The sequence below is a fragment of the Typopeltis vanoorti genome, chromosome 3 (assembly GCF_054136105.1).
Source record: "Typopeltis vanoorti isolate ZY-2024b chromosome 3, IOZ_Tvanoo_1.0, whole genome shotgun sequence".
Lineage (NCBI taxonomy): Eukaryota > Metazoa > Arthropoda > Arachnida > Uropygi > Thelyphonidae > Typopeltis > Typopeltis vanoorti.
In genome coordinates this window covers 156,061,557-156,087,954 of record NC_143551.1, presented here as the reverse complement: position 1 = coordinate 156,087,954, position 26,398 = coordinate 156,061,557, and the positions used below count along the sequence as shown (strand labels likewise).

General features: G+C 39.9%; 1 protein-coding gene across 1 annotated transcript in view; it reads left to right on the top strand.

Moving 5' to 3' along the window:
- Positions 1-26,398, top strand: part of LOC150108686 (protein white-like) — a 164,498-nt gene that overhangs the window by 62,156 nt on the left and 75,944 nt on the right. The window contains exon 7 of the mRNA XM_090390508.1: positions 9,455-9,553. Within this exon, the coding sequence (XP_090246634.1) occupies positions 9,455-9,553 (99 nt within the window). The remainder of the gene's footprint in view (positions 1-9,454; positions 9,554-26,398) is intronic.

Sequence of the window (26,398 nt, the reverse complement as noted above, 5' to 3'; positions counted from 1 at the left end):
CGACTCTTATTTTCTCATTCATATTTCACTCGTCATTCTCTCCTATCACACTACTCTTCTCCCAACATTCATTTCCTGTCCCTGAAGCAACTAGGTCAGTTATTGAAATATCTAATTCATTGATTTCCTTCACCTGCCTGCATTTTGCACATATATGCACTCCCCCTTCTCTCACCTGCCACTTATCCAACTCCCAGGAAGCATACATGCCTCAAACACTGCATGCCACAAAGTCCTTTATTATGTTACATATAATAGAGTTCTTAAATGATAGAGGACTTGGTGACATGCCATTTGTGATTGTAGCTTCATCTGCCATCATTCCTTACTGCCAAGTAACTACTAAACTAATCACTAAAAATATATATAAACGCTATATAAACACTGTATCATAGATATAGATATAGATATATATATATAAATGCTAAATATATATATATATATATATATTTTTTTTTAAAGAATAAATTTTAAATGACTTTAAGCCGTGATAAAATATTAAATTTTAATGATAATGATACAACTAGTTTCAGCCTTTTACAGCCTTCTTCAGGTATTCACTAAAGGTAGAACACAGTAATAAAAAATTGAAGTTACAAAAAACTGAAAATTACAGGCAAAATATGCAATACATAATTGACACAAAAACATTGCATTTTTCAAGCCATTCTATCTAACGCGCTATTGTTTGTTGCATGCATGCTTGCAGGGTCTCGTGAGCACCAGTTTTGAACAACTGCAGTATGGCTATCAGGGATGTTATAACTCAAATTGCTGTTCAAATGTTCAGGATTAAGGAGGATTTCCCTGGACTCCACTAGCAATTTGAGTTATAACATCCCTGATAGCCATACTGCAGTTGTTCAATACTGGCGCTCACGAGAATGCAAGCACGCATGCAACAAACAATAGCGCATTAGATAGAACAGCTTGAAAAATACAATGTTTTTGTGTCAATTATGTATTGCATATTTTGCCTGTAATTTTCAGTTTTTTGTAACTTCAATTTTTTATTACTGTGTTCTACCTTTAGTGAATACCTGAAGAAGGCTGTAAAAGGCTGAAACTAGTTGTATCATTATTATTAAAATTTAATATTTTATCTCGGTTTAAAGTCATTTAAAATTTATTCTTTAAAATGTATCATTACATTTTAAAGTAATGATACATTACTTTAAAATAACCGAGTAGAAGCTCAGGAATAACCGAGTAGAAGCTCAGGAATACATATATATATATATATATATATATATATGTAGATATATATGTAGATATGTAGAAAGTATTTTTACCTTGGGTATAAATATAAATATGTTAAAGATACCAAGTAATTTTAAACCTGGTTTTACTCCATTTCCCAAGTAAGCAAACAGACTAAAAGTCAAGTTTGCGCCTGCAATTGATGCAAGTCTAACTGATCCCACAGGTAGTGCAGGACCAGGACAACTCGTTGGCAAAGGTGGAACAAGCTCCGATCACTAATCTTAATATTTACCCTTAATGCCAAAACACATCTCCAAGAAGGGGATGTATGATGTTTTGTATTAAAGGCAAGGGGCCACTACCCAGACCGGTTTCGACCTTTATTGAGGTCTCGTCAGTGGGAGCTAGGCTAGAATTAGAAATACCAAGATTTAGTAGTACAGAGCTTGTAAGTATTTCGCCAAAACAAGTTACCATAAGGTGTTTTAACCTTATTAAATATAAAAATCTCTGGAGGAGATATAAATGTAGAAAGTATTTTTACCTTGGGTATAAATATAAATATGTTAAAGATACCAAGTAATTTTAAACCTGGTTTTACTCCATTTCCCAAGTAAACAAACAGACTAAAAGTCAAGTTTGCGCCTGCAATTGATGCAAGTCTAACTGATCCCACAGGTAGTGCAGGACCAGGGCAACTCGTGGCAAAGGTGGAACAAGCTCCGATCACTAATCTTAATATTTACCCTTAATGCCAAAACACATCTCCAAGAAGGGGATGTATGATGTTTTGTATTAAAGGCAAGGGGCCACTACCCAGACCGGTTTCGACCTTTATTGAGGTCTCGTCAGTGGGAGCTAGGCTAGAATTAGAAATACCAAGATTTAGTAGTACAGAGCTTGTAAGTATTTCGCCAAAACAAGTTACCATAAGGTGTTTTAACCTTATTAAATATAAAAATCTCTGGAGGAGATATAAATGTAGAAAGTATTTTTACCTTGGGTATAAATTGCAGGCGCAAACTTGACTTTTAGTCTGTTTGCTTACTTGGGAAATGGAGTAAAACCAGGTTTAAAATTACTTGGTATCTTTAACATATTTATATTTATACCCAAGGTAAAAATACTTTCTACATTTATATCTCCTCCAGAGATTTTTATATTTAATAAGGTTAAAACACCTTATGGTAACTTGTTTTGGCGAAATACTTACAAGCTCTGTACTACTAAATCTTGGTATTTCTAATTCTAGCCTAGCTCCCACTGACGAGACCTCAATAAAGGTCGAAACCGGTCTGGGTAGTGGCCCCTTGCCTTTAATACAAAACATCATACATCCCCTTCTTGGAGATGTGTTTTGGCATTAAGGGTAAATATTAAGATTAGTGATCGGAGCTTGTTCCACCTTTGCCACGAGTTTATTATTATTATTATTATTATTATTATTATTATTATTATTAAACAAGACCTCATGGAGTCAAAGACTCATCTAGGAGGTCCTTTTATCTCACACACATCTCATCATACCGGGTCTTAAACACATTCAAACTCCCTGCAGACACCACACTCTCAGGCAAGGCATTCCAATCATTCACAACTCTGCACGAAAAAAACCTGCCTCTCACTCCCCTACTCACACCCTCTTTATACAGTTTCCAGGGATGACCTCTGGTTCTCCCCTGATCTCCCACTATTCGCTGTAGAACTTCTCCACCATTGATCCTATAGCAACCCCTTACCAACTTGTAGGTCTCTATCATATCTCCCCTCTTCCTTCTCTCCACTAGACTCTGCAAATTACATCTTTTCAATCTTTCCTCATACTCGACATTCCAGAGGTCAGAAACTACCTTAGTCAGTCGCCTTTGGACCCTTTCCAACATCTCTTCATCCTTCTGAAAACCAGGTGACCAAATCTGGGCACAATAGTCCATGTGTGGCCTAATCAAAGCCTTATACAATGGAACAAGAATCTCCCTACTTCTACATGTCAGTGTCCTCCTCATCATTCCCAGAAGTCTTTGTGTTGTCTTCACAATTTTGGCGATGTGACCCCTAAATTTTAGATCCTTATCCACTATCACTCCCAGATCTCTTATTTCCTCTACTTCCAACAATATATTTTCACCAAGCATAAATTCTGCATCCCATCTTTGTTTTCCAAATTTTAAAACCTTACATTTTGCAACATTGAACTCACATCCCCATTTGCTTGCCCAATCACTCAATTTATTCAAGTCTTCTTGCAAGGCCACAACATCTTCACTACTCTTTATGGTTCGTCCCAACTTTGCATCATCTGCAAACAACTGAATATCTCCATCCAAATCTTCGCCAATATCATTAATATACAAGTTAAATAGTAATGGCCCTAAAACAGATCCCTGAGGCACTCCACTAGTGACTTTCCTTTTCCTGGATATTGCACCCCCATACACAACTTGTTGATACCTATCAGATAGCCAGTCTCCAATCCAATGCACTAATCTAATATCCAACCCCATCTGCTCTAGTTTGACTGTCAACTTATCATGAGGCACTCTATCAAAAGCTTTTGCGAAATCCAAGTATATTACTGTGTATCCTTCTCCTCTGTCCAAGGAAGCAGTCACTTTATTGTAATAAGTAAGTAGATTACTAAAACTCGACCTCCCTTTAGCAAATCCATGCTGTCCATCAAAGATTATACCATTGTTGTCAACCCAACTCTGGATCCTAGTTCTCACAAGCTTCTCCAACAACTTAACCACAACACCTGACACACAGATAGGCCTATAGTTTGATGCTTGAGTTCGATCACCTCCTTTATGAAGTGGCACAATCTTGCCCTCCTTCCACTCCTTAGGGACTTGACCAAGTGCAAGACTCGTATTAAAAAAATATGTCAAGGCAGGTGTCAACTCTCTGGCACATTCCTTCAGAATACGCGGTGATATATTATCAAGTCCCACAGCCTTATTTACATCTAGTTTACTCAACTCCCCAAACACCTCTTGCTCACTTACAGTCAGTCTCTCCTCCCCATCATCAACTGCTCTTAATCTCTCCATGAAGTCACATTCACAAGATTGAAAGATCTTTATGAACTGCTCATTAAGTATCTCCACCACACATTCTGCAACAGCTGTCTTTATACCATTTCCTCCAATCAATGTCATCCTTCCATAATCATTCTTTCTTTTGCTGGCTACATATCGAAAGAACTCCCTAGGATTCTTTTTAGCTTCATTAGCTAACTGCTGTTCATACCTCTCTTTAGCTACTCTCACCAACCAAGTCACTCTCCTTGCCTGGTCTTTGTAGAACTCATGAAATTGGTTACTTCCACTTCTCTTATGCTGCCTCCACAATGCCCTTTTTCTCTGTATTGCATGCTTAATCTCTTTATTCATCCATCACACACCTAACTTATTTAACCTTCTCACCCGTGGTATACATTTAGACATTGCATCCACTAAATATTTTTTGAAAATCCCCCAAGCTGCATTGATCTCTTTTCCAGCTAACTCCTCATTCCATGCTACACCTGCAAGCTGTCTCCTGAGCTCTTCATAATCACCCCCCTTGTAGTTCCACATATACCCTTTTTTCACAAGGGTCCTTGCACTGCTGGCAACCATCCAAGTAATCACCTCATGGTCACTTTCGCCAATTGGTGGATGATTTGATACCTCATTGATAATTACATCCTCCGATGAGATGACCAAATCCAAGACCCTTAATCCTCTTGTGCCCTCTGTTACATACTGTCTGAGGTAGTTATCCCTCAAAAACTCAAGAAACTCATTTTCTTTACTTCCAGTTGCTATCTCTTCATTCCAATCTATATTGCCATAATTAAAATCACCCATAATGATCATCCTTTTCTTATTTGCTTGGCTTATTTGACTATACATTTCACTATCGCCACCATCCACATTACCAGGTCTATAACAACATCCCACCAAGTATTTGAATCTATTCACCTCTATCTCACACCATACTGCCTCAAAACCACTGGCCCCATTTCCCCCTTGCATCTCTACCTTGTATGGACATAACTCTTTCTCTATCATCAATAGCACTCCCCCTCCCTTTTTACCCCTTCTATCCTCACGAAACACATCATACCTTTCCATCTCTATTCCTGTCAGGATGTCGTCCTTATCTAACCATGTCTCACTTATTCCGACAATCTCTGGGTGCACAGACGCAATTAGTGCAACCATTTCATCCGCCTTGTTTCTTATACTTCTAGCATTGGTATACAAACACAACAACTCATTTCTGGATCTACAGCTAGTTCCACTGATACCACTCACTCGATGTGATCTCTCCATGCTGGACTGGGGCCATTTCCCTTTCTGCTTCTTCATTTTAGAACCCTTTGCAATTCCATCTGTTTCCTTTTGATCCCTGATCATCCCATTACTTTCCTGCCTACACATTCTCTCACCTCCTCTTGGAGCATCCACCTTTCTCACGCTGTGTATCCCTGTCCACCCTGAGCCTCCCCGTTTCCCTGTTCCTCTTGCACACCCATTCTCTCATTATCTATACTCATACCACTCACTTCCACATTCATTTCCACTCCTTCAATCTCTCCTGTCTTACTCTCCTGCTCTTCCACATCACTCCCCTCTCGATCTGATTCATTCTCTCTATTCACTTCTCTACCTTCCAGCAGCAGTCTCTCCAAGCGACTCACACCATAACCACTCAAATGCAGTCCATCGCTCCCATACAGCTCACTTCGTCCCTCAAACTCATTCCACACATTAACAAACTGTACTCCCATCTCCTCACACATTTCAGCCAGAATATCATTCATAATCCTTGCTCTCCGCCTCATTTCACCACAATCATACCTAGGCAACACACTGACCACCCTTCCTGTCACACTATTCTCCTTTATCTTTCCAAGCAGTCTCCTGACATTCATTCTGACATGCTCCTTGTTCTCTCTCAAATCATTCGTACCAATTAATACAATTAACTCTTTTGCTCGTTCCCGCCTCATATTCAATGCCTCAATCACTCTACTCATTTTACCGTGGAAATCATACCTTGTGCATTTTATCCTCTAGCACACCTTTAATAATGGAGTCACCATACAATGCCACTCGCTCATCTTTTGTTAACTCTTTCATGCCATCATGATTTATTTTAATAGTTTTGACCTACATTCTCTTAATTTCATTCCGCATCCATTTCATTTCTTGCTTCATCCAATCCAATTCACCTTCTGAACCTCGCGACACATTCACTCTATCATTAAATCTTTCTAACTTTCTAACTCTCGACCCTCTCTTCTCACTTTCCCTCTCATTCATCCTTCTTTGTTTCCGTACTTTCGGTCCAACATACGTCCAACTTTCACTGTCATTCTTCTCACTTTCACTCTCACATATCTTTCTTTGTTTCCGTACTTTCGGACTAACATGCGTCCAACTTTCGCTATCATTCTTCTCACTTTTACTGTCATTCATCTTTCTTTGGTTCAGTACTTTCGTTCCAACATGCGTCCAACTTTCGCCATCAGTCATTCTTTTTTCGCAATCATTCATTCTTTCGATTTTTTTTACTTGCGATTTCTGCACCACGCCATTTCTACTTTCATTCGTTCTCTCAATTTCGTTTCTTTCCGCCTCACTTTCGTCCCTTTTAACATCCGTTACGGTTGTCAAATCGCTCTTTTTCTTTTTTCCTGATTTTTTAACATTTTTTCGCCTGTCTTTCCCGCCATCCTCTTTCAAACGTGCACTCACGACACAATCGGTACTAGCACTTTCTGTTATCAACTTCATATTCGCATTCATCAATTCCTCGTTCAGGTCACATTTCGCACACACCCTTCTTCCATCCGCACTAAACATCCACAAATCATTTATGTAATCGAAGGAATACATATAACAGACCTCACACTTAACGAACCTACTGAAATCCAAATTAAAATCATGGAATGACAATGCAGCCGCCATTTTTTTCTCTCTGCAGGTTACTAGGTCTAATATTAACGTTTTCGTATTTAGTTTAAACAAGAAAAAAAACCCCACACTAATAATATCGGTAGCGTACAACGTTTACAGCCGCTCTTACTTAAACAATTACGCATATATACTTAATTATTCCTAGTAAAACTTATCTGAATCAGGAGCTCTTCAAAGCACATTCGTTGCCCTGGTCCTGCACTACCTGTGGGATCAGTTAGACTTGCATCAATTGCAGGCGCAAACTTGACTTTTAGTCTGTTTGCTTACTTGGGAAATGGAGTAAAACCAGGTTTAAAATTACTTGGTATCTTTAACATATTTATATTTATACCCAAGGTAAAAATACTTTCTACATTTATATCTCCTCCAGAGATTTTTATATTTAATAAGGTTAAAACACCTTATGGTAACTTGTTTTGGCGAAATACTTACAAGCTCTGTACTACTAAATCTTGGTATTTCTAATTCTAGCCTAGCTCCCACTGACGAGACCTCAATAAAGGTCGAAACCGGTCTGGGTAGTGGCCCCTTGCCTTTAATACAAAACATCATACATCCCCTTCTTGGAGATGTGTTTTGGCATTAAGGGTAAATATTAAGATTAGTGATCGGAGCTTGTTCCACCTTTGCCACGAGTTGCCCTGGTCCTGCACTACCTGTGGGATCAGTTAGACTTGCATCAATTGCAGGCGCAAACTTGACTTTTAGTCTGTTTGCTTACTTGGGAAATGGAGTAAAACCAGGTTTAAAATTACTTGGTATCTTTAACATATAACATATATTTAACATATATATATATATATATATATATATATATAAATGCTTTATTCAACTATAACTAGATAGTGAAAACTTATCTTCTTTTCCCACAAATGCTTTCGACTGTGACCTCGCCTTCTCGGAAACCCAAAAATAACACAATATATAACAATGAAACTCCAAAAGCAGAACCATTAAGGAACACTTGTGTTACCAAGGAAAAAATGTAGCACAATTCACAAAAGAATTCACACTATACACTGTTTAAAAAAACACCTTTTTTTTTACCACAGCTCAATTCACCCGCTGCATGCTTCAGCAACCCTAGTTCCCTGATGTTAATACTGATGGGAAACTATTTCGTAAGCTGCAACCATTGGAAATGGATATAAAGCTGGTGACATAGATTGAGTGGGTTGTGGGAATGACAGACAGACACCAGAGAGTTGTATGTAGTAGAGAGGAATCTAGGAGAATGAGAGTAACTAGTGAAGTGCCTCAAGACTCTATGCTAGGGTCACTGCTGCTTAATTTTTATATTAATAATATAGGAATTATTAATTATTTGCTGATGATGTGAAATTGGTGAAGGCAGCATTTGATAAAGGTGATGTAGACACCCTGCAGGATGATTTAAATAAATTAGTAGTGCAGGCAAATAATGGTTTTCAGTTTCATGCAGCAAAGTGGAAGGTTATGCGCAGTGGGAATGAAAGATTACATACTGCATGCTACACATATTGTACTGGACTATAGGAAATTAATGAAATTAGGGATTTGGGGGAGATAGTGGACAAAGAGTTGAAGTTCAGAGGACATTGCAAAAGTTGGCAAAATAGCTCAAAAGATTACTTGGATGTTGAAGAACACATTAACAAGTAGTGATAAGGAGGTTATTATCTCTCTTTATAAGGCTACTGTACACATATTTGGTCACCTGGATTTCTTGAGGGATGAGAAGGCAGTGGAGAGAATTCACAGATGAGTGACCAAACTGGTTATGAGTCTGTGGAATGCTAGTTATGAGGATAGATTGGAAATTCATAGGCTGCAAAGTTTTATTGAGAGGTGAAGAAGGTAGGACATGATAGAAACTTAAATAATAAGTTACTAAATGGATTCTATTAGTTCGATACAAAATATTTTTTTTCATATACATGACGAGTAGGGAGAGAAATAGGGGTTAATCCAAACCAATAAGGGTAGTATGTGGACTAGATTACTTTGTTTGCAGAGTGATGAATGACTGAAACAGATTGGAAGAGGTAGTTGTGAGTGTGATATATGACATCATTTCACTTATAGAGTGTCTGACATTGAATGAGTTTAAGGAGAGGTATGATAGGTATTGTGTGAATAATTTTAGTGCCAGTCTTCTGATTTCAAGGAGATACCCATATAATCATAATGATTTTGTTCAGTTTTAGGTATATGTTTTTGCCTCAACAGTAATTATCATTTAATTCCATTTTATATGCAATGAATCAACACTATACCATTTTTCCCTATTAATGTTCTAGTTTGGACTGAAAAAATGTGAAAACACTTTAATTGGTGCACCAGGAATAAAGAAAGTGTTGTCTGGTGGAGAACGAAAAAGATTGACATTTGCTTCTGAAGTAAGTACATCTTTATACTTTTGTTTAAAGTTTTGTTTTTCAGCTTCTCAGTTAGAAGCTGAAATTAATGCTTAATTACTTTTATAAAAAAGTTTGTCATACTTTTTAATTATAACGTCAGAAATTTACAAACTTAAATTCTTGCTTTATGTTTTTTATTCTATTATTATTTTCAGCTCCTATGCTAGTCAATCTTTGGCACAGGCATGTAGAGATTTTTCCTCTCTGAAACTCAGCCTTTTAATCTCACATCAAGAAAATTGACCATGGACTTCACACTATTTCAGACAATAACACTGGACAACACAAAATTAGTCTCAGAAATGAAAATAGCAAAAAATCTAAAGTAAAGATTAGATTAGTCATTTCAAGCTGAACACAAAAATGAGAATAAAATCTGTCAATTCGCTCTTGTTGAGGAGAGACTCAGTCTGCATTGCGTACATGGTATGCAATGCAGACTGAGTTTGGCAACACTGTATTTCAGTCTCTTGATTGCAACATATTGTGCCATATTGCTTCAGCTAATCACACACACAACATCTACTGATCTCAACTTCACACACTAAAATGCTTCAAAATCTTCACAAGTACTTCTATTTTCCACTTTGACTCTTGAAGGACATAATTCCTCTGCTGCCATTAACAATACCCTCCTCCCTCCTCTCTTCATCTTCCTCTCCTTTCAGAAAATTCTGTATCCCACCCTTTCAAGTCCTGAAAGTATACCTCAGTCAACCAAGTTTCACTTATGCCAATTATCTTTGGGCCTGGTTCAGTAAATGCTACAAACTCAGCTTTTTTGTTTCTGACACTTATATTAACAAAATACATTAGTATACAAGCATAACTATTTTCCACTCTATGAGGCCATTCCATCAACACAATCACTTACTTGCCCAACTAATTTGCCTAAATATTTCACAATCAATAATCTCCACATTTTCTGGTCAATAACAGCATCCTATTAGATATACTCTTCTACTGATCTCAACTTTGACTCTTGAAGGATACAATTCCTCTGCTACCATCATCAATACTCCCTGCCCCCTCTCTTCATCTTCCTCTCCTTTCAGAAAATTCTGTATCCCACCATTTCAAGTCCTGATAGTATATCATCCTCAGTCAACCAAGTTTCACTTATGCCAATTATCTTTGGGCATAATGGTTCAGTCAATGCTACAAACTCAGCCCTTTTATTTCTGACACTTACATTAACAACGTACATTAGTAAACAAGTATAATAATTCTCCACCCTTTGAGACCATCCTATCAACACAACCACTCTTTATTCTCTCTCTCTCTCTCTGCTATCGTGCATTTCTCTCTTCCTCCTGACCATCCCTGTTTCCCTGATTCTGACTCTGATTTTCATTTATATTCTTATCATCCCCACCATTTTGCACTGCATCACTTTGCTCTGCTATAATCACTCCTCACTTTTGTATCCATCCTCTTCCTCTCCTTTCACAACCTACTTCTCAACCTCCCTCTGACTCTTAGTGTTACTAATATTGTATGAACTTTGTGTACTCTTAGTAAACCAACACCAAACCCATTGAAATGCATTCCATCAGCTTCGAACCATTCTAACTTCCCTTCAAATTCATTCCCATACATTCACAGAACACATTCATCTGACACAATTTGGCCTTCTTGTTATTCAGTATCATTGCTCTTCTTTTCATTTTGGAAATTATGGACTTTACAACCATGTTATAAACCTCTGACATCTTAGATCTCTTTTCCGTTGCCATTAACTCTGGGTATTTCTCTTGGAAGAACAAAATCTACAAGCAGCTAGAGGGAACCGCCATGGATTCCCCCCCCTCTCACCGCCCCTTGCCAATTTCTATATGGAAGATTTCGAAAAACGAGCCATAGACTCATCCCCACTCAAACCTTCTATCTAGCTAAGATATGTAGATGATGTGTTCTCTATTTGGCCTCATGGCCCAGACACATTAGACTCCTTCCTCAGTCATCTCAAGCCTACATCCAAGAATCCAGTTTACTATGGTAAAGGAAAAGAACAATTGTTTACCCTTCCTAGACACCTTAGTCACATGCCTGCCTAATGATACACTTGCCTTCACTGTATACAGAAAACCCACACACACACACAGGCAGATACATTCACAAACTCTCCCACCACCACCCCTCGCAACAATATGGCATCATTAAAACTCTTACCAAGAGAGCCCACAATCTTTGTTCCAGTGGAACCGCCCTTACTACTGAGCTTAACCACATACACAGCACTTTCCTCTCCAATGGCTACAGCGAACACAGTATCAAAAAAATAATCAGTTCCTCCCCCATTCCCCATCCTTCTCATCAACATGATTTTAAAAATGCCATCACCATACCCTACATCCGTGGCACATCCGAAAAAATAGCCAAGATACTAAAAAAGTACAACCTACACACAGCATATAAGCCCTACTGCAAACTTGCTACCCTTATCCATTCTATGAAAGATCAGCTCCCTCCTCTCTCTCTGCCTGGAGTTTACAAAGTACCCTGTTCCTGTAAGCTGGCTTACTTCGGACAGACAGGCAGATCAGCATCCATCCTCCTGGAGGAACACGTCTTACATCTGTAAACACAACTATGGCCATTCAGGCTTGGCTGACCATGTTTTGGACACCACCCACAGAGTATCATGGAAGAAAACCACCCTGCTCCACCACAGCAAATTCAAGAAAGAGAGACTTTTCTTAGAAGCAGCAGCAGCTCTCAGAAACCAACCAATTCTTAATAAATACGGTTGTATTAAGCTTCCAAAAATTTGGGAAGCACTCATCACCAGAGGTCCCACCTTACATTCCAGGCCACCTACTACCGCCCTTAGAGGGCACTCCCCCTAGATAGGACTTTAGTGTCACTCACATGGTTGGGCTTAGTATTGTAAGATTTTTGTGTGCATGTTACATTAATTGTTTTTGTAATTCCTGTAGATATCCTAGTGACTAGGACGAAATATAGGAAGTATTAAATTCTATTTTAATTCTTTTTGAGTGTTGTAAAAAATCCATTAAGCCTCCAACATGAAAACCATGTTATAAATAACTATTTTTGATTTCCCAACGTTTTGACCTTCATATCAAGGTCATTTGGAGGAGTATATACAAATATACAGAGACAAGTTGAGTTACATTTCACACAGTAAGCTAAAGAAACAATGATTTGATCACCGGTTATTCTACTGGCAAGACCTCTAGTGGAAAAAAAAAAAAATGAAAAAAAAAAGATACAGATAAAATTAAAAATTTAATTAAATATTTAGAAACTACATCAACGCTAAATTCTATTTAAGATAATATGGGAAAAACATTCTTCATATTGATAGTTTTCTTACAGTAACAATGATGTCCTATTTTTAACATGACAGTTGGTATATTAGATTTAAGATTCTGGATTATCTACAGTCCTGTTTATAGTTAGTTCTTAGGAAGAAAGGCTCCGTGGGTAGAATATGTGCCTTCCATATGCTTGGGATTCTTAGATCACCATTATTGCTCAGATTAGGGTAGTTGATAAGAATCTCACAGGCTTCCTTAAATTTGCGTTTTCATACCATGTTTTGGTGGGATGTAAACAACTGATGCTTTTCCAGTCAATTCTATGTAAAGTGTTCAGAGCATGATCAGAAAGGTCAGCTTCACCATAGTTATTATATTTAATGTGTCGTTTATGTTCCTTTTGTCTGATAGGAATTGTCTATCCTGTTTCCCCTATGTATGATAGATTAGAGGTGCAATAAATACAGTATACTCCAGGGTGGGCCAGCGGAGGGAGAGGGTCTTTGGATGAGTTGAGTAAGCTTTTTAATTTTGCAGGAGGTTTAAAGGTGGCTTTGAGGTTGTATTTCTGTAGTATTCTGTTTATTTTATCTGATGTCCCTTTAATGTAAGGAATGGTTATAGTTTTATTGTAGTCTGGTTTACCTTTGTTTTATATTAAGATCTTTTAGAGAATTTTGTTAATGGTGTTTTGGCTGTAACCATTTTTTAAAAAAGTATTGCTGATAACTTTAAATTTGTCTTTCAGTACTTGTTCATTAAAGCAGATCTTCAAAGCCCTGTTTTTTAAAGTATTAATGACACCTAGTTTTTGCGTTGGGTGGTGGTAGGAGTTTATGTGTATATATTGGCAAGTATGCATCAGTTTCCGGTAAACAGTGAAGGAAAGACTGCCAGAAGGAAGACGTGTGACAAGTGTATCTAGAAATGAAAGTGTGTTCTGTTTTTCAATCTCAATTGTAAACTGTATGCATTTGTGTTGTTTGTTTAGGTGGCTAAGGAAAGTGTCTAGTATCTGGCGGCTATGGGGCCAGATCGCGAAAACATCGTCAACATATCTAAGCTAGACTTTGGGTTTTAAAGGAGAGGAATCTAGAGCATGTTGCTCAGATTGTTCCATATAAAAGTTAGCAATAGGAGGGGATAATGTATTGCCTGAGAATGTGGTGGCTTCAGAGAATGCTAGCTTATTTAAGACATGGCATGATAAGTTGTGTGCATGACAGATGGGCCTTCATAATGAGTCTTTGATTCCATAGAGGTCTGATAATAATAATAATAATAATTTATTGATTTTTTTAAAAAAGCATACATTAAAGAAACATTTAACATATTACAAGAAAGACGAACAGCAAATAGTATTCTAAGAGTAATTATATGCATACATGAAGATAATGAAATACAGATGATTAAATTCTGAACTGTCATCTTGGTGAGAAATAAAACAAGGAGTTACTGTTTTTATGGAAATTAAATATACTGAATATTAATTACAATATATTTAATTCATCAGTTAATGAAGATTAACTGATGAATTAAATTATAATACATTTAATGAATTAATGTATTATAATTAATATTTAGTCTACATTTCTTTAAAAATACAGTTATGAATAGCCAACATATTAGCCTTACCACTAGAAAACAAGGTGTTAGACAGGGGATTGCACTTGTCTGCAAGTCTAGTTAATATTTGTTTAAATGAAATAATAAAAAAAAATATGACAGAAAAAAAAAACACATCAGGGTATTAAACTATTCTTCAATGTACATTTAAACTTTTTTTTTTTTGCTGATGAACAGGTAATCACAGATTCTGAAGATAATCTTCAGAAAGCTATTCTCAATCTGTAAGAAATAGTCAATGATTTCAGAATGATAATCTCAACAGAAAAAAATCAAAAACAAAGCCTTTTAAAAGTCAACATCCAATTTAAAATAAAATAGTAATAAATAACAAAATTTTAGAACATGTTATAAAATTCTTTTACATATTAAGGATACTTGGTATTATATGAATATGAAAACACCATATATACAAAAATTACAAAAAAAAAAACTAAGAATAACAGGTATTGCAGTGCTGCTATGATAAAAAGTACATTGACATGTTGGAATAAAGAGGTATTGATGCCTCTATATAAGGCATTGGTCTGACCACACATGGGCTATTATGTTCAAATTTGGTACCCTAGTTTTCATTGTAATGTGGAACTACTAGAGTGGGTTCAAATATGAATGACTAAAGTGATATCAGGACTCAAGAGTTGAAAGTTTATTTTTCACTTGGTTAGATTATAATAAATTTAGTTTAATCCTTTATCCAAGTGTGTGCAAACAAAGTTTGCACCTGAAAATATCTTCAGGACTGAGGTAAGGTAGTACAACACCAGGCAACTCGCAGCAAAGGTGGATCAAGCACTGAACTCCTCGTCTCAGTATCTCCCATAACGCACAGCACATCTCCTTGCAGATATGTTTACTGCTATGCATTAAGGGAGGGCCACTACCCATACTGGTTTTGACCTTTATTGAGGTGGGTGAGAGTAAAGAATAAACCCATCATCGGCCTATTGAAAAATAAAGGGGTCAGAGTGCCCCCGAAGAGAAGTAAAAGAGGGGTAAGGAAGTGACAGAGAGGTCAAGGTGGGGTGCTGGGGGGGAGGGGAGGGGAAGAGGAGAGGAAGCGGAATAGGATGGGAAGGGCAGGTGGGGAGGTGGGGGATAGGGAAAAAGAAGAAAAATAGGCCTCAGCTCATTATTCTCATCTTGCTAGCTTAAAGCTATCAAGTGATATTTCCTCACCCTCCTCGGAGATCTGCCTCAAGAAATCAAAAGGACCACGGAGGTAGCCGGTGTCCAGGTGACCCGCCCCTTCAGGGCAGCCCGCCTCGAGTTGGCCTGCGCTGCCTGGATTTTTCCTCCGAACTACCTCCGTGGGAGACCAGGAAACAAAACAGACCTCGGGGGGGGGGGACGCAGAGACCAAGAAGATGACTCGGAGTGGAGCTGCTGCTGCAGATGGAGATCTTAAAGCAGCAGCAGGCAGAACTTGATGGTGTTGTTTCTGACAGTACACAGGATTGGAGGTGAACACCACTTGCTGTTAAATTTGGTGTCACCCAGAGCCTCTCTCTCGAGATGTAAAAATCTTCTTAAGGAGCCATAGAACATATAGAGGACGATCCGAGAGAGATCCAACAGACTCGGAGGATTAGCATAGTTGGAAAATTTTTTCCTAACCTTCCAGATGTGATATTTGAATTCATTGATGATAAATACTAGTAACTTCTGCCTGTTGTTGGCTGGTGGAGCGAACTGCAGGAAGATCACTTGCTTCTGCAGTAGGAGGGGGGATGCGGAGCACGTCGCTTAGCCTCCTCCAGATGAAGATGGAGATGGGATACCCGTAGAAAGCATGCTCTACGGTGTCCGGGCTCCGGCAGAAGCTACATAATGTGTCCAGGTTGTTGTTGAACCACCACTTATTCACATTGACTGGAAGGTGTCCATAGGCTATCCTCCTGGCCAGGTCCTTTCTCGACGGGTAGCCTCGATGTTTAGATAGGTGGCCGAAGAGGATGTCATTGTTGTTGATTCCTAGATCCGGAACGTCAGTATGAAGGATGTTAAGGAGATGATCATACCACATCTTGCTGTTCCGGATCCCGGCAGTGTTGACACCCGACGAGCGGAGTTGTTGTACTAGCTGGCAAAGTCTATTGTAATCCTCTGGAACAATATCTGCCTTGGGACCCTGGTGGGCTGGGATCCCAAAAAGGGGAAGCTTGAAGCCTAAGAAATACGCACAGGATAGCTGCAGGGATGGTTGGTCTGTAGTATCCTGCTAAGATGGAAGGCGGTATTGCTCAGGTATTTGATGTTAAGGACGGGGAGGCCAAAGCCTCCCAGCTTCTCCGGAAGTTGAAGGATCTTCATGTCAACCTCCTGGCGTAGACTTCCCCAGAAGAACTTCAAGGGTTTCCTGTAAAGCCGAAGTTCTTGATCTTCGCTGATGTTTGTTATATTTACGACGTGCTGGTACATAGGGCACAAGATGGTCTTGATGACAGTAGCCCTAGAGGAGAGCGACAGCTGTCCGTTTGTCCAGTCCTTGAGACGCTCGACTGTGGTGCTGATAAGTTGTTGAACGTTGAGCATGGGCTCTGCTGCAAATGGGACCCCCAGAATGGTAAGGGGGTCTCCTGTAGGGACGAGACCCATGGGGATGTTGTTTAGGTCCCAGACTCCATACGTCTTGATCTTAGTTTTGTTGGGGTTGGGTGTTAACCCCGACACTTTGAACCTCTCTAAGATGTTGAAGAAGCTCTGTATGGAGTCGTTGTCCCTGAGGGTGCCCACCACGTCGTCCGCATATGCAATTACTTTGGAGTCATCCGTGGTGAGTGGTAGTGGAATCCCTCTCACAGCTCTTGAGCTGTTGACTGCCCGTAGAAATGGCTCAAGGGCTAGTGCAAAGAGCAGTGGACTGAGGGGACACCCTTGTTTGACCCCTTTCTGGATGTTAATGGGGTCTGAAAGGTGTCCATTGACGAGGAGGCAGGTGGAGCTGTTCATGTAGCTTCCTCTGATGATGGAAAGCAGTCCGCTGCTGACCCCGACTTTCTGCAGGATGTTGAACAGAAAGGAGTGCCGGACGCTGTCGATCGCTCGGTTGAGATCGATGGTCAGCAGTCCCATTGAGTACGTCTTAAGGTTGACCAGACGCAGCAATTCTCGGATGAGGATGAGATTAAACTCCATCGATCGGCCAGGAACACCATACACTTGTGTGCTATTGATGACGTATCTCATCCCCAGCTTCAGTCTGTCATTGAGAACACGGGCAAGGATCTTGTAGTCCGTATTCGACAGACTGATGGGCCTCCAGTTTTTGATGTTGGATGGATCCCTGTTGGCTTTGGGGATGAACACTGTATGGCATTCCACGAATTCTCGCGGCACGTCCCCTGTGTTGAGAAAGTTGTTGAATAGTGCCACGAGAATGGGGAGGATGTAGTCCCAGGCTTCTCGATAGAGTTCTGTGCTTAGTCCGTCTGGCCCAGGCGCTTTCTTCGTATGGCACTGCTTGAAGGCTGATGTTATTTCGGCCGCTGTAATTGGTGCATCCAACCCTGCTTGGATGTGTACAGGGAAGGGGTCAATATTCCAACAGGAGTAATCTTGGGGGGTACTGTTATCCTGGTAGAGGGTGTTGTAGTACCCCCAGAAGGCATTCAGGATGTCGGGTGTTGTGGTGTAAGTACACCCGCCTTCAGTGATGGTGGTGATGGTTCTCTCCTGTCGAAAATTGACATAGCGCCTGTTGTAGAAAGCAGCCGATTGCCTGTCTTCCGAGCGGAGGTGGAGTCGGATCTTGGTGTTCTTGTCTTCCACTTGCTTCTGTCTCTCCACTTCAATGTCGAGATTAATGTCACGGATGGCGTTGTGACATGGAAAGCCTTGGCGTTGGCTGGCCACGAACCAGCTTCTTTCCTTGTATAGATCACGAAGCCGAGATCTTCTGAGAAAGGCACGTTCTAGGCCCCATTTTATCATGTTTTCTTTGATGTTAGATTTTAGTTGTGCCCACGCATCCTAGTCCCAGCCAGCGGTGCTCCAAGTGGAGCACAGTTGGTTAAGCTTAGCCGAGAACAAGGACGGGAAGTCTGGTGGTAACTTCCAGGGGCCCGGACCAACTTCTACTGCTTCTAGTGGATGATACGTGAGCACAACCATTTAGTGGTCCGATATGGTATAATTAATTTGAACGTGCCTTATGGCTTCGGATCTGGAGACAAGGGAGGGTGACAGGTAGAACCGGTCGAGCCGTGTGCTGATACCTTGGCCTGTCCACGTATAATCCCGACAGTAGGGGTTGTGAGCTCTCCAGATATCCGTTAGCTGGAGATTCTTGAGGTGAATTCCCAGTTGCCTGTAGCCAGCAGTACCTGTATTGGGATTACCCCCCACTTTATCGTAGGCCGGGTCCGCCACACAGTTAAAGTCCCCCATCAGAATGACGTGATGGGCGCCATATAAGTAAATGTAAAGTGACTGGAAGAAAGTCGATCTTGATGTTGGATCTGCCGGGGCGTAGATGTTAATGTACCTGGTGGTACAGCCCCGGTACTTCCAGTCAATGGCGAGAACTCTCCCTTCTGCATCCCTCTGGATGTTATAGAAGGCTCCGAGGAGGGGGGCTAGCATAAGTACCCCGACCCCGGCGCTGTTTCTGTTGCCGAAGCTCCAAAACGATGTTACGGGGTACTTATGGCTTAGTTCCTGCATGTCCTTGTAGTGGAAAAAGTGTTTCCTGCAGGAACAAAAGCTGGATGTTGAACGCTAGCATGAGCTTCCACACCTCCTCTTGTTTTGATGGTGAGCGGAGCCCTCTGATGTTGAGCGAGGCAACGTAAAAAGGGGGTGGCTGGATTATGATGTTTTACGTTGTTATACCCGGCCTAGGTCCTTGATTCGCAATTGCTTGACATATTTTATTAAGGCTTTAATTTGTGGGGGGGGAGGTAGTATATCCCTCACCCTGCAGACCGGCTGCCAGTTCTGCATACGAGCTCGAGAGGACCTCGAACTCGTGACGACTGTTCTTAATCTTAAAACTTGCTAATTTATTGTCCACTATTTGATGGTCAAAGCAGTTGAATTGGGAGCCGGTGTGTCTACTAATTTTAGAGTTAATGCTCTCTTGATGGCGGGAAGGGGTTTCTACCTCCATTTCGGACTCAGATGTTGTTGAGTCCGTGCTTTTGCTGGAGCAGCTTCGATGTTTTTTCCCCATTTCAGGGGAAGCCTGCTCCTTCCTCTTCTTAGGAGGTTCTTTGGGGGGTGGAAGTTGATGTTTCCCTTTCTCTGTCTTCTGTTCTTCTGCAGGGTGGACGCTGGCTACTATAGGGGAAGTATTAGAAGCGTCTACAGACGAAGCTTCCTCCGATGTTGTCGAGGGGGGGTAACTGGTGAAGTGTTATCCATAGCTTCTTCTGTACCCTCGGTTGTTTGTTGTTCCTCTGTCGCTGGTAGTGGTACAGTTGAAACGACCGAGGTGGGGACTGTTTCCTCAGCTGATGTTGTTGCTGGGGGGGAAATAGTACCTTCTGCTGTTGATGGTGCAGGACGTTTCGTAATTTTCCCTAGAACTGTTTGAGAGAATGTTTTCTCCCCGATGGTGTTGGGGAGTACCGGAAATTCACCGGCGTCTTGAGCAGGCTGCGGGTTCAACGGTTCAATCGGTGCCCCTGCCCGCTCTGCAAATGTGCGCAGAGGACACGATGTTATTTTGTGCTCTGTATTGGAGCACTTTCGGCAGGGGTGTGGGCACTGGCTGGAGATGTGCCCGACGTCGACGCAGTTGAAACACTTGGCTCGGGGGCAGTCACTACCCAGATGTTCAGTCGAGCCACATCGCAGACACTGTCTTTGTACCCCGGGATAATTAACCATGACATGCGACGTGCCGATGGTAACGAGGTTTGGCACTGGCTGTCGCATGTCCATGGTAAAGGTGACTTCGCTGGAGTACCAGGCGGGGTCCTCCATAGAGACGCTCTTCTTTATATTACTCACTTTCCCCCACTTACTAAAAGTTTGTACAAGCACGTCTTCTCCGGCTTCTAGATATTCCATAGGGAAGCGGTCGATCTTAATTTGACGTACTTGTGACCCCACCATGGTAGGGGTCACCTGCTTCCCTTGGACGGGGAAACCCTTCAGAAGTTGATCTCTCGAAGCTAAATTCTTGACTACTATAAGAAATCGTCCTCCTCCATACGGGGTGAAGGAGTAGATGTTAGAAACTCCTATTATCTCCTTAAGGGCTGTAGTAAGTGCTCTAGGATCCTCCATTCCTGGAATCTCCACTCCTAATGTCCGGGTCCTGGGGGGTACGGGGATTACTCTGCTCATGGTTGATCTCTGCGTTCTAAAAAAAAGAGAAAAATAAAGAGTCCTAAGATTCTGTAAGGAAATCCCGTAGTGCGTATAAACGCACTACCAGCAAGTTAGTAGAGTTAGAACTAAGAATACAAAAGGTTAGTACAACCAACTAAATAACAAGTATAAATAACAAATTATTATTAGTAAGTAACAAATTTAACAATGAATAAATACAATACTGTCCTGCGGCAATCGAGGTCTCATCAGTGGGGGCCAGGCCCAGAGTGGAGATACCAAGGCAGAAGCTATAGGAAAGGTCATCCTTACCTATAGGAGTTGTCAAAAGGTGTGCCACCTTATTATTAAATTACTCTGGATTTAGAGAAAGATGTTGAAAGTTTATTTTTCACTTGGTTAGACTATAATAAATTTAGTTTAATCCTTTATCCAAGTGTGAGCAAACAAAGTTTGCACCTGAAAATATCTTCAGGACTGAGGTAAGGTAGTACAATACCGGGCAACTCGCAGCAAAGGTGGATCAAGCTCTCAACTCCTTGTCTCAGTATTTCCCATCCTCAGTCCTGAAGATATTTTCATCCAAGTGTGTGCAAACAAAGTTTGCTCACACTTGGATAAAGGATTAAACTAAATTTATTATAGTCTAACCAAGTGAAAAATAAACTTTCAACATCTTTCTCTAAATCCAGAGTAATTTAATAATAAGGTGGCACACCTTTTGACAACTCCTATAGGTAAGGATGACCTCTCCTATTTCTTCTGTCTTAGTATCTCCACTCTGGGCCTGGCTCCCACTGATGAGACCTCAATAAAGGTCTAAACTGGTATGGGCAGTGTCCCTCCCTTAATGCATAGCAGTATACATGTCCGCAACAAGATGTGCTGTGCATTATGGGAGATACTGAGACAAGGAGTTGAGAGCTTGATCCACCTTTGCTGCGAGTTTCCTGGTGTTGTACTACCTTACCACAATCCTGAAGATATTTTCAGGTGCAAACTTTGTTTGCTCACACTTGGATAAAGGATTAAACTAAATTTATTATAGGACTCAAGAGTGTTGGTGATGAAGAGCATTTGATAGAATGTGGATTACAGAGGTTGGCAGATAGGAGGAAAAGAGTACATATGATACCGACCTTCAAGTTAGTTAAGGGATTCTATCAGATTAATACGGAAGGAATTATTAAAAGAGTGCATGTTAAGATGGGAAGAATAAGAGACCATCCCTGGAAGTTGTATAAAGATGTACAGAAAGAACGGTGTGAGGAGTAGAATTTTTACCTGGTGAGTTGTTGGTGAGTGGAATAATAAACAAGCTTCATGTGCAAACTTTGTTTGTTTACACTTGGATAAAGGATTAAACCAAGAATATAATTTCTTGGTATCTTTAATTTATAGTATAACCAAGTGGGAAAACTTCCAACAACTATCTCTAATCCAGAATATTTTAAAAATAAAGTGAGATACCTTTTGGCTACTCGTATATGGAAATATGACTTCTGCAGTACTTCAACCTTGGTGTCACTTCTGGATTTGGCTCCCACTGATGTGCTTTAGTGTTGTAGTGGTCGCCACACTGAGATATGAGAACCTCTGCTCGGGGGTAGGTCTTTGCCTGTCTCTGAGTTGGGCCACCGCTGAGTAAAATGATACTTACACTCAGATAAAGGATTAAACCAAGAATATAATTTCTTGGTATCTTTAATTTATAGTTTAACCAAGTGGAAAAATTTCCAACAACTATCTCTAATCCAGAGTACTTTAATAATAAGGTGTAACACCTTTTGGCTACTCATATATGGAAATATGGTTTCAGAAGTCATATTTCCATATGACTTCTGAATCTTGGTATCATCTCTTGTCCGGCTCCCACTGATGATACCAAGATTCTTGAAATCTTTAATTTATGTATATCTGAAGTTGTGGTTATGGTGTTGGAGAGGTAGGTGAGAGCCAGGATACAGAAGCAGATTGATAACAGAAGTATTCTCTGTGATGATCAGCATGAATTTGTTAAAGGAAAGCCATATTTTACCAATTCACTTAAGTACTACTGTATAACAAGGCAAGATAACAAATGCACTGAACAAGGGAGATGTATATACAGTGGTATACTTAGATTTTGCAAAAGCTTTTGATAGATTATCACTCAACAAGTTATTATTATTATTATTATTATTATTATTATTATTATTACATAGCACCTACAGGAAGTCCAAGGACTTATTGAGGGAGGGCACCTACTCCACAACTCTCCATCACCACCACTCAACTACGTTCATCATCTACACCAACCACTACCACTAGTATTTTTCAAAAATATCCATGCCTACGGTGTGATTTGAACTAGCAGCCTTTTGGCTAGAAAGCGGATATACTAACCACTCGGCCAGCCAGGCCTGCAATTAAAGGCAATTGTAATGTTTGGGATGGATACCAGATTACCAAGTTAGATAGGTAAGCAGCTCAGGTAGGTATTCTCTGAAAAAAAGGAAAGTCACTATTGGTGTATTTCAGGGTTTGGAGGACATGTTATTTAACTTGTATCACTAATATGATATTGGGAGAGGTTTATTATTATTATTAATTCTGGCATTCCTGATATCTGATCTTCATGCAGTTAGAGATTCATCATGGGAGGTACATACATTACACACAAAGCTCATCCAACCATGCCTTAAGCTGATTCAGTGTGTCTACATTTACAAAATACTCAGGCAATGCATTTCACTTACCAACCACTTTCTGTGTAAAGAAACATTTTGTTGATAATACAAAATTATAATGAACAATGAGAAGTCAAGCAGATGTTGTAGCCTTACAGGACTTGAATAGACTGTATGAGTGGGTAAGTAAGTGGAACTATCAGTCCAATGTTGCTAATTGTGAGTTTCAAAATCTGCTAGGCAATGATGAGATGCAAAGTATAAACTTGACTAGGGAAATTTCGAAGGAAGATGAGAAGACAGGAGATCTGGAAGCAGTGGTGGTGGCTCCTGAAGTTTAGGGATCACATTGCACAAATTGTGATGTATATATTGGATTATGGCAATGGTGCAGAGGATCACATTGGATTATGGCAATGATGTGGAGGACCTTAACATGCAAAGATAAAGAAGTTATAGTTTCATTGTGTAGGTCCTTGATTAGGCCTTATATAGATTGCTGTGCACAGAATTGGTTGCCTGGTTTCATGGTGAAGAGGGTATATTAGAAAGGAAGATTGACTAAGGCAGTCACCACTCATTGGAATGTAGGATATGAAAACAGATTGAGGGAATGCAATTTGCAAAGCTTTTTGAATAGGATGAGAAAGAGAGGGGATATAATTGAGATGCTTAAGTTGGTTGTTAGCTTAGGTTGTTATTGGGCTAATTCATAAGAAATTTTTTACAGAAGGGGAGAGGGGAGTATAACAACAGGTCATCCCTGATAACTGTATAAGGAGGGTGAGAGCAAGGGTGTTTGTTAGCCTGATTGGCTGGGTGGTTAGTGTATCCACTCTCCAACCAACAGGCTGCAGGTTCATATGGATGTTTGTGATTATCTTTATGTGTGACATGAATTTCATCATCACTTTCCCACTTACTGGAGCCCTGAAGTGACTTGAAAAAGTTTCATGTTTGGTCTATAGATCAGGATTTTTGGTCTGTGTAAAAAATAAATGAAAAATACATAAAAATATATAAATCAATAAAAATAGAAAAAATTCTTAGCCCACCCATGGTATGACTGTACTATAAGTTTATAAATCAACCTTTCATGGGTGGAGTCACATAAAAGAAAAAAAAAAAAGGGGGAGAGAGAGAGAGAGAGAGAGAGAGAGAGAGAGAGAGAGAGAAAGAGAGTGAGTGAGGTTCACGTTCTTTACATGGAGAGTGGTTTGTAAGTAGAATGCATTGCTTGAGAGTGTGGTGAATGCAGATATATTGAATGAGGTTAAAGCACAGTTTGATTAGCTTTGTGTGTGTGTGTGCTTACTGTAATAATGAGTCCTTTTGACTCCATGGAGGTCTGCTGGTATTAATAATAATAATAATAATAATACTATCAAAGTCTGCATCATTAGCCTAGTGGCTGTGCGCTTCGCAACCATATGCCTGGGGAAGGAGTGTCCTAGGTTCGATTCCTGTCGGAGACGTGAGAAACTGAAGGATCTTCCTCAGCCATAGCCAAGTTAGCAGGTCTTGGGCATGGACAGTAGGATTTTTTCCCCAGTTTATCCTTGGAGTTTTCATCCCGCAAAGCAGGCAAACCGGCCTCGAGAACTCAACACTACAAACATAGGATACACCGGGTGTAGGGCTGATCACCTTATCCTGTGAACGGTTTGAGATCCAATGAGTAATAAACTTTTAACACCGCAAGGTAAAAGAGGGTTAAAACAAGATGAAATGAGATAAGATACTATCAAAACTGCTTTCATTATCCAATCTTGAACCTAGGAATGAAATTACTTCTCTGCAGCATACCCAGATGATTAAATACACATTGTGCTAACAAGCACTTGTAATTGTTTAAGTACAGTTTAAAGTTGTTCAGAGTTGAATTTTCATTTGTTAATATTTTCCATTATTTTCACAATAATTGTTATGATGCTCATGACAAGTTTGTTCTTTTCAAAATGTTCTATCAGTGGTGGTACTTTTATAAAAATTTGACAATTGTGTCAAACGTTATGGCAGATTTAGGAAATATTGACAGTTCTCAGCTTATGGGGGGGGGGGATGTTAAAAGTTCATATAAAAATCTAGATCAAAAATGTTATTAAAGCAACTGATATAACCACATGAAAGAACATATCTTAAACCCTTTAACCCCCTTGTTTATCAAATCATAATAATTTGTTCTTTTTCTTTTAGGATATATAAGAAGACATGTCTGAAGTTTTGAAGAAATTCAAAGACAAGAGGTGCAGGCTGTCATCAAGTTTTTTTGTGCTGCAAATAAAGTCTGCAATTGAGATTCACCAAACTTTGTGTGTGAGACTTTAAGGTACTGTTTCTCACATATCCAATAGTTACCAGATGGGTAGCCAAGTTTAAAACTGGGCATCCTGCGACAACAGACACGCCTAGATCAAGAAGACCTTCCACAGTTATCACACCTGAAAACATCAATGCAATGCATGCCATGATCCTTGATAATACACAAATACCAGCCAAAAACATTGCAAAGACTCTGGGGATATCCAGGGAATGAATTGCAGTTACTATCCATCAACATCTGGACATCTTCTTCATGTCCAGATGATGTTGATGGATAGTAACTGAAAGAGCTTCTTCCTCTCAGTGAAGTGGATCCCCAAATGTTTGAATGCTGACTGAACGAGAGAACGTGTTGTCATCTCAAGGGATTTTGAGTCATTTTGAGAAATCAGGTGCAAATGTTTTGACTTGTATTGTGACTTGATTAAACATGGCTTCACCGTTGTGACCCAGAGACCAAACAATAGTCAATGGAGTAGAGACACAAAGGTTCTCCACAGCCAAAGAAGTTATGGAAAAAGTCAGCTGGGAAGTTTCTTGCCATTGTCTTTTGTGATATGGATGGTGTAATCCTTACCAAGTACCCCCCCCCCCCACCAAAAAAAAATAGTGAAAATGTTACACCAGCAGTTTATTCAACAACT